The sequence below is a fragment of the Grus americana genome, chromosome 10 (assembly GCF_028858705.1).
Source record: "Grus americana isolate bGruAme1 chromosome 10, bGruAme1.mat, whole genome shotgun sequence".
Taxonomy (NCBI): Eukaryota; Metazoa; Chordata; class Aves; order Gruiformes; family Gruidae; genus Grus; species Grus americana.
In genome coordinates this window covers 1,076,269-1,084,218 of record NC_072861.1, presented here as the reverse complement: position 1 = coordinate 1,084,218, position 7,950 = coordinate 1,076,269, and the positions used below count along the sequence as shown (strand labels likewise).

At 55.6% G+C, this 7,950-nt stretch overlaps 1 protein-coding gene across 8 annotated transcripts; it reads right to left on the bottom strand.

Annotated features, from left to right (window-relative positions):
• Window positions 1–872: 872 nt before the first annotated feature.
• On the bottom strand, window positions 873–5,337 carry NMB (neuromedin B). 8 transcript variants are annotated; one of them, XR_008578616.1, is made up of 4 exons: window positions 5,189–5,330; window positions 4,530–4,732; window positions 1,617–3,653; window positions 873–1,453 (listed from the first exon to the last, which is right to left on the bottom strand). XR_008578616.1 is itself a non-coding variant. In XM_054836845.1 (4 exons), exons 1-3 carry the CDS (start codon window positions 5,322–5,324, stop codon window positions 3,606–3,608), a joined length of 387 nt encoding a protein of 128 aa, XP_054692820.1. In that variant the 5' UTR covers window positions 5,325–5,330; the 3' UTR covers window positions 873–3,513. The 8 variants fall into 8 exon arrangements, 4 of the variants coding, with proteins under 4 accessions (XP_054692820.1, XP_054692822.1, XP_054692819.1 ...); XR_008578618.1 differs by having other exon boundaries at window positions 873–1,150; window positions 3,027–3,653; XR_008578617.1 differs by having other exon boundaries at window positions 873–3,226; window positions 3,537–3,653.
• Between the last annotated feature and the right edge of the window lie 2,613 nt (window positions 5,338–7,950).

Here is a 7,950-nt window from a genome sequence, read left to right as displayed (position 1 = left end):
GAAGATCTCCTACCATGGCTTTCTCCCTGCTACTGGTCATCAGCACGTTCAGATGCTGGATCATCCCTTGGCTTGGCATGACACAGCTCAGGGCTCCTGTTGCTCATGGGAGAAGGGCTCTCCTCCCTGCAGGAGCTTAAAGGTTCAAGTTGAATTTAGCATCAGAAGCACGTGCATGCAGAGAAAGCTTATGGTTTCACTTATGGAATCACTCTGGGATCTGCTGCCAGGTTTAGTTCTGCCTGGGGATGTCCCCAGGGGTGACAGGGGACATAGAGTATATCTATGAGCAGCACTTTCAGGTGTGGAACCAGAGCCTGGGCACAAGGCTGTTGCTCCATCACCCATTTTGGGCAGCCCTCTTCAACTGTCTGCACAACAGAGGACCACAGGCAGGGCTGTACCTTGACAACACACACACGGAATCATCCCAAAGCAGGCACATAAACAGGCTGAGCACGTAATGGGACAGCAGAAGAAGGTCCAGCCAAGGCCACTGGGCCTACAGTAAACCCTGGGCTCCCATGAAGCAGGGACCCTGCTTGAAGCAGAAATCGCAGCAATGCCCTGAGCAGGATGCTTTTTGTTTTCAGGAGGGTTTGCTGGTAATCTCTCCAGCAAAGAGGGTTATAAAGATGTTCCAGTAGCAAGTGGAGTAATCAGCTCATCCAAGCTTGTCATTTTGTCATGCAGCAGTTAGGGTCTCCTTCAGCGAGGAGGGACTGCAGGGACTGAATCCAATCCCCTCCCTGCTGCTGAGAGCTGGGAGCTTCCCTCCACCCCCCAACCAAGCTGCTCCCACCCCCCATTCTTCCTGCACAGGCCCTGGGGGTCTGCCTTCCCACCCCCGCAGAAAGGTCTGAGCTAGTCTCTGCAAAGAGCCAGTTTTATTCACAGGGGCACACCAGACATCAAGAAAGCAGAAAACATACAGGAAATATACAGGGAGGCTCTGCTTTTCATACAAGCAATCACTATTAACAATATTACAGAAAGAATAAATAAAAGTGATGTTGCTACAGTAACCCACAAGGACGATGCTCTCCTCCGTTCGCCTCGCACGGCCGAGCCTGCAGACCTCATCCTCCACGGCTGCGCTTCTTCAGTTTGAAAAATACTTCTCCAGCACCTTTGTTAAAAGCCCTGTCTCCTACAAGAAAAGGCACAATGGTGAGACACCGGGTCCCATACGCAGTCTCCAACAACATCACCTGCCTGGGTACCACGGGGCAGAAGATCAGACAAGTGTCCCGTGCTGGACCATGGTGGCACTTTCAGAGGTGGCTTGGGACAGCACATGAGAAGGAAAGAGCCAGGAGCCTGGCCCCTGCCTCCCATCTTGTGCTCCAACAGCTGGACCACAGCTGGCAAACTTCACCAGCCCACTCAGACAGCAGCCACTGGGTTGGGCTTCAGGAACAAGAGCAGCCTCGGGGGGTGATTCAGCAGAGAGCTGTGCAAGAAGGCAGAGAGACACAAAAGACAGCGGGGAAGAGTTACAGAGGGATTTTGTGGGATTACGTACTGCCCAGAGGTCCCAGAGCTGCGCAGGGCAGCATCTGCTTTCACGCAGAAGGGCTGTCCCCACACCCCTGGAGCCATTCCACTCCACACACGTGGTCTCAGCCTGGCAGTATTTCTCCAGGAGACAGACACACATCCAAGAAGACGACAAGGGATGAGGATGATCCTCCTCTGCCAGCCAAATCCTTGTCACACACAGCAACAGGGTGGCACCGCGAAGCCCTGGCATGCTGAGAGCCAAGCCCTGCCTGCCAGATGTGGTTAAAAAGACAAAACAGAAATCCCCGTTTGCAAACCCCTTCTGCCATCGCAAGGGCTCCCGCTTTGCGGAGGGATGGGAAACCCCAGCACAGCAGGCAGAACTAACCCACGTGAAGGGAGAGCAAGCAAAAAGACAAAGCCCTGGGATTTATTTAATGCTTAGAGGAGCCTCACAGAAAGGAAGAACCAACTTGTGAATGATCAGCAACACCCTCAGAAAAGGAAAAGCCCACTGGGTTTTTCAATAAAAGTCAGGTTCCCTCGACACGTATCCTGCCACAAAGCACAGCACGCGTGCTGGGGCAGCGGAGCAACGCTTGGGGAGCACGTTAATTCCTGCCTTGGTGACCAAGGAAGGGAGAAGCACTTTTGTTTTACTAAACCGAGTTGAGATGGAAGTGACAGATCCCAAGCAGGGAGTGGACAGAGTTCCACGGAGCAGAGCTATTAAACAGCTTGTTAGGCAGGTGGCGAACACGACACACAGATCAGTTCAAACACAGGCTAGGTGCTGACCCCAGGTGTCCAACAACAGCCACACTGAAGGAGAAAGCTGTCAGGGAGGCAGGAATTTGCACTGGCACTGTGTCACCCACAAGAAAAAAAAAAAAATAGGGTCCCACAGAAAAGTACGACACAGACGGCACTCAAAGGCACCAGGGAGAAGTAGTCCTGCAGTATCAACCAGCAGAGGCAAAGACGCCCCGGGGGACGGGTGGCAAAGAAAGGAGCAGGCAGGCTGGAGTTGAGTCTAGTGAGGTGCCCAGGGGTGCCTGATGGGCAGAACCAGACCCATCACCCAGCAAGGTCTCCACTGCCACCGAGAGGACAGCTGGCATTGGCCAAGGAGACGTGAGAGGCTTTGGGAGGAGGAGGCAGGGGGTAGGAGCCAGCTGCACATCAGGCACCTAAGCTGCGATGCCACACATTTATGCAGGGCATCCCACCTCCCACCAGAGAGGCGTTGGGGCAGTGGGAAAGGCAGCTGGCAGCATCTGCTTGAGCAGGAGCCAAACGGCCCTCCAGCAGCAGAGCTTCGACACCCAGCACGCAGGCACCAAAGGCTGATGTCCAGTGCTGGGTGCTACCCCTGGCCAGGACCTGCCTTCGAGCACCAGGAATGAGCACAGACAGGGCTGGTGGGGCGCCGGCACCCAGCTGGCAGCCTAAGACAGCACCAGCGCTCGGGGCAGCCTCTGCCCAAGCATATCTGCAGTGCGAGCGGTGACCGCGCAACTTACCTACGCAGAGGAGAGCCACAAGGATCGCTTCTGTCAAACTCACACTGCACGCTCAGCGGACGAGGCAGGGCAGCGCATCCACCAGCTCCCCCATCATCTCAGTTAGCGCGGCAAATACCCTCCTCCTCCTCAAAGGCTCCCCAGGGAGGATGGAGAAGGGTCCAGAGCCTTCACAGCCCTCTCCTCCCTTTCAGCTGCATCTGAGAAGCAAAAGCTGCAACAGCGCAGCAGTCACGGCACACAGCATCTCAAGGGGAGCAGGGTGGGCTGGTGTCTCCAGCCATGCCCAGCTGGATCTTCAGGGTGGAAAACCCTCTATCCCGATGGGACCAGCTCTCTAGGAAAGCCTCAATTTACCTTAGTCTGATGAAACTGAGTCAAGAAGGTGCTTGAACAATCAGCAGCACTCAGGCTCGCATCCCTGCAATGCTGCTCCACCTGTGTCTTCCCAAAAAAAGCCAAGAACAGGAACAAGCACTGCCTAAACCTGGATAACAGGAGTAGCTTTACCTGTGTGCAGTGTTACTGAATAGCTCCTCAAGTACAGCAGCTCAGTGGGACAGCACATGTAGGACCCACCTAAGAGGATTTCATCCCTTTTAGACTCTCAGTTGCTTCCTGCAGTGACTTGAAAGGGCGAGACACCAGGGAAGCACGCATCAGGCAACAGACAAGCAGAGCCACACGGACTGAGCAATTCCATCTCCACGTCCTGTGTGAGGATCTGTGCGTGCACACTGCTCCCAGGGGCAGGGTTCCACTAGGAGCTGGGTGAGCTCCACAGCAAAAGCCACACCGAGGAGCTTGAGGATCTGCTGACGCACAGTGGGACTACCGGAGCTCCTGCCCGCTCCCCGAGACCCGCTCTGCAGCAGTACGATGAACACACACCTCCTCTGCACAGCAAGCTAACAAAGCTACGTGCCCCTCAGTAACGAGGGATCCCAACCACAGCAACACAGACCCAAGATAGGGACATCGGACACCCAAGACCTCTGTGCAGGACAGACTCCTTTCCCTTCAGGCATAGAGGTGTGTCCCTCTTGGCCTCTCTCTACAGAGATAAAGGGAAGAAAGGATCTCCTTGTCCCTGCGGTGGCTGAAAAAGGGGACATTTCTTCACGGCAGTGAAGACAGTGGCCAGCCATCCTCTTCTGCACCTGGCTGAGAAAGACCCAGATGCTTATTAACAGCCCCCAGGCTGGGGACCGCCACTGCCACAGCTCCATCGCAGCATCCCTTGCTCATCCTCACACCCTTCCCAAGCATTTGGGACTATTAGCCACTGCCCAGCTAGACACAAGCCTAGGGAGACTTCTCCTCGGCCCCTTTGTGGCTGGTCTTAAGAAGTGGTTTGAGGAAGGTTAAGAGGAGCAAAAAGGGGGGATACACCTGTAGCAGCTGTGCAGATGCTCCCATCTCCAGCAAGGCTGCCTGCTGCAGATTAACATCACCACCACCTCCCTGCTCTGAGCATCTCCCTCTGTCTTAGTCAATATTCACCTGGTCAGTGAGGTCATATTTTCCTTGGTTTTCATCCAAAAGTCTCTCTTGCAAGAGGATTTTCAGGAGCTCACGGGTAAGCAGTTCCATCATGTCCTCCAGCAAGGCTCTGAGAGAGGGACCGAAGACCATCGGCACCACAGGCTCTTCCGGCGACTCCAGGTGCGGGGAGCCGGTGACACTCTTCTTCCCCATGAAGTGACCTGCAACACAACGCACTTGTGTGTTTGTACAAGCACGTGTGGGGAGAGCGGCAGGGGCTCCGGCTAAGCTGTTACCTGCCGCCTCACACCGGCACGAGTCAACAAGAAGCACTGAGCAAACCTAACGCCTAAATTAGCCGAGTACAACAAAATGAGAAGAAACCCCGAAACCCCAGGTCCTCATTTCACAGGGGACTTTGGGGAAACTTCTCCCTCCCGCTGAGGGGATCCCCGGGGTGAAGGAGACGCTGGAGCTGTCCCCAGGAGACACGGGAGGAGGTTGCCTCATCCCTGCCCTTCTCCCCAAGCCTCCCAGCATCGCCCCACACCCTGCGGGGTACCGAGGGGAGCAGGGGGCTCCCCACAGGCAGCAACAGGGGGCACAGCAGCCCCCGTCCCACAGCCGCTCCACGACACGCGTGTCCGCGCCGCCGTCCCTCCCCTCCCCACCGGTACCTGTAGCCCAGAGGTTGCCGCGAGGGTTGACCTTGATCTTAGCCGCCTGGCTGCGGTGCTCGGCGAAGTCGAGGTGGACAGCGGGCCCCAGCGCGGCTCCGCACAGCAGCAGCAGGAGGCAGCGCAGCGCCGCCATGGCCGCCCCGGCGGGACCCGCTCCCGCCCGCCGCCGCCGCCGCCACCTTATAGAGCGCGGGGGGGGCGGGGCCGGCACACGCACCGCCCACGCGCCCGCGGTAGCCGTTGGGCTTCCCGCTTCCCTCAGGCGTCCCTCAGCGCCGATCGCTCCTCTCAGCCCTGTCAGGGTCGGGACGGACCCCGCTCGCTGCCCACATCCAGGGCGGGGCACGACCCGTTAACCGCAACTCTCGGAGCCCCACGGGCTCCTCATCCCTCTGCTTGTCTCCCCCATCCCCAACCGTATCATCCCACCACCTGGGTGTGGGGGGAGATGGTGCCAGACGTACTGCTGAGGTGAACGGTGTCACTGCTCTGCCCTCACCTGTAAATCCCATGGTCCTGTCACAGGAGGTGGTCAGGGTGGATTTACCCCTTTCCCAGCCCAAGATGCCTATTCCCCATCACCTCCTGCTTTCTCCATCTGCCCAGAAATGTGCTCCATGATGTTACAGTGGCCTTGCAAGGACATCAGCCAGCACCCATTGCCGCAGCCTCTCTGGGCTCAGCAGTTTTTATGGGTCAAGCTCTCCAAGGAATAACCACCCTGCTGGAGTCCTGCCTGGGAGACCTTGTTGGTGAAGACTGAGGCAAAGAAGGCATGGAGTACCTCAGCTTTGTGTCCATGGCCACCATCACAGGTACCACTGCCTTTGTGAACACTTTCCTTCTTCAGCCTTCTACAACTAAAGGAGTTTGTAGAGATGTGCAAGGAACATCAGATCTTCTACAACTAAAGTAGTACTTCTGTTGGGATGGACTCAGAAGGTCCCGTCCTTATGGCTGCCAGCTCTGCCGAGCTCCTTTACTCCTCAGAGCGACCTCCCACAGCATCCCACTTACCAGCTCCCTGTAGAGGGTGAAGTCCAGAGTGTGCATATCACTACTCACCCTTCAGCGTTGCAGACCGCTGTTTCCTGATTGCTACACCCAAACCTACCACTGATTATCACATTCCCCATCAGTTCCTCCTCTTCCATTAATGGGACAGAGCTACACATGCCCAGTGACAGCATGGATAGAGCTGTGCCCAGCCACACCAGGACGGCAACAGTGGGGGCCCGGGACATGGACTGTTTATGCCCTGGGCTCAAGTGAAGTCATTGTAAACCTGGAAGCATTTGATCAGAGGGCCCTGAGACACAGGTTGTGCTCTGCTTCTTCTTGTCACCTGCCTGCAGCCCACAGGGGCTTCCAGGTTCCACCTTTACACAGGTGTGCTCTCAGGGGTTGGACCAGAGCAGCACAAACCTGCGTGTCCAAAATGGTAAAGAAGAGGTGAGCAAGAGTGCCCAGAAATCTCACACCCAGCATGCCGGGCTTTGAATTATCTCCATTTTGTGTTGTATACACAGACCACTATCAGGAAGCAGAAGGTCTGAATGGTTGAGGCCTGACCAGGATCAGGTGGCCAGCAATGTAGCTCTCTCACCGGCCACAGTACCTGAAGGACAATCAGAGCAGACACAGAGATGGCCACCAAGTTCAGAGAGAGTCCAAATCATCAAGCATGTTCATGGTGATGAGGCAGGTCCTGGGGCAAGACCAATGCACCTACAATATAGATCAATGAGAGACTAAGGGCCCAGGACTGAGCTTAAATGGGTTCCTGGGCCCATGGGGTGGAGGGTGGAGGTCTCAGGTGAGATCCATTAAGGCCTATTAGTGTCCTGAGGGGCACTCAGCTTCTCCAAATTTACAGCTCCATAACTTTGCCAGGAGGTGCTAGCTGGTGGGTGAGGAAGTGTTTGAGATGACCCAGTTCTCCTGGGAACTGTCTCAGGGAAGATTTATTAGCAATGCCCTTCTTAGCATTTACTGCTGTTCAAGAGAAAAGGGCTGGGGGAGATTTGTTCTTTTTCAACAGCAGGGGGTTAGAGTCCAAACTGCAAATGGGAGGAAAAAAAATTGAAAAGTACTCCTGTGCCAGACATGCATTTGTCTAAATTGTGTGTGTGTGTGTGTGTGTCCCTTTGGGTGGCCAGCTGGCCGGCCAGCACGTGCTCCCTTACTGCCTGGGAGGTGTGCCATGATGATGTGCAAGGCTAACTAGGATATACTGCCTTCTAGTTGGTCCACCACCTATCAGGGAGGTGGCTGACTCTGCTAGCCTTGTGTCTATGCGTGCTGGGCTGCAAGGGGGAATCTTGGTCCACTTTCTCACCATGCTCCTTCCCTGAGTGTGTTCAGCAGGAGTATTGCTGAGCAAGGCAGTGCTGGGCCCACGTCTCTGCTCACCTTTTGAGGAGATGGCCGTTTGGGTGCTCTCCATGAACTGCATAGGGTACATGAATACAATATCCATCATGAGCGTGGCATTTGCAGCACTGTGGTCCTGACTCTCATGTTCACATCACGGCAGCTGCATCTCCTCCGTCAAGTCAGCTGAGAGGAGCACTGAGGCCCTCTGTCCTGATGGTGCTAGGTGGCTGTGACCACCACTTTGGCTCTGATGTCCTCTGTCAGTCCTCACAAGCCTTGTGGGAAGGCTTCATTAGTGTTTGATTGGGCTGCCTAGGATGATGCCCATGATCCCACTCTGATCTTACTGTGTCTGGCTCTGGGGCCCCCAACATAAGAAGGAC

Excerpts from the sequence above, each read along its gene's own strand:
- NMB (XM_054836844.1), bottom strand. The coding sequence starts at position 5,324 with ATGGCGGCGCTGCGCTGCCTCCTGCTGCTGCTGTGCGGAGCCGCGCTG. Across the intron at positions 4,733-5,188 it reads CGGCAACCTCTGGGCTACAG|GTCACTTCATGGGGAAGAAG; the intron begins GTACCGGTGGGG and ends GTTGTGTTGCAG. Across the intron at positions 3,654-4,529 it reads AATATGACCTCACTGACCAG|TCACTGCAGGAAGCAACTGA; the intron begins GTGAATATTGAC and ends CGCCCTTTCAAG.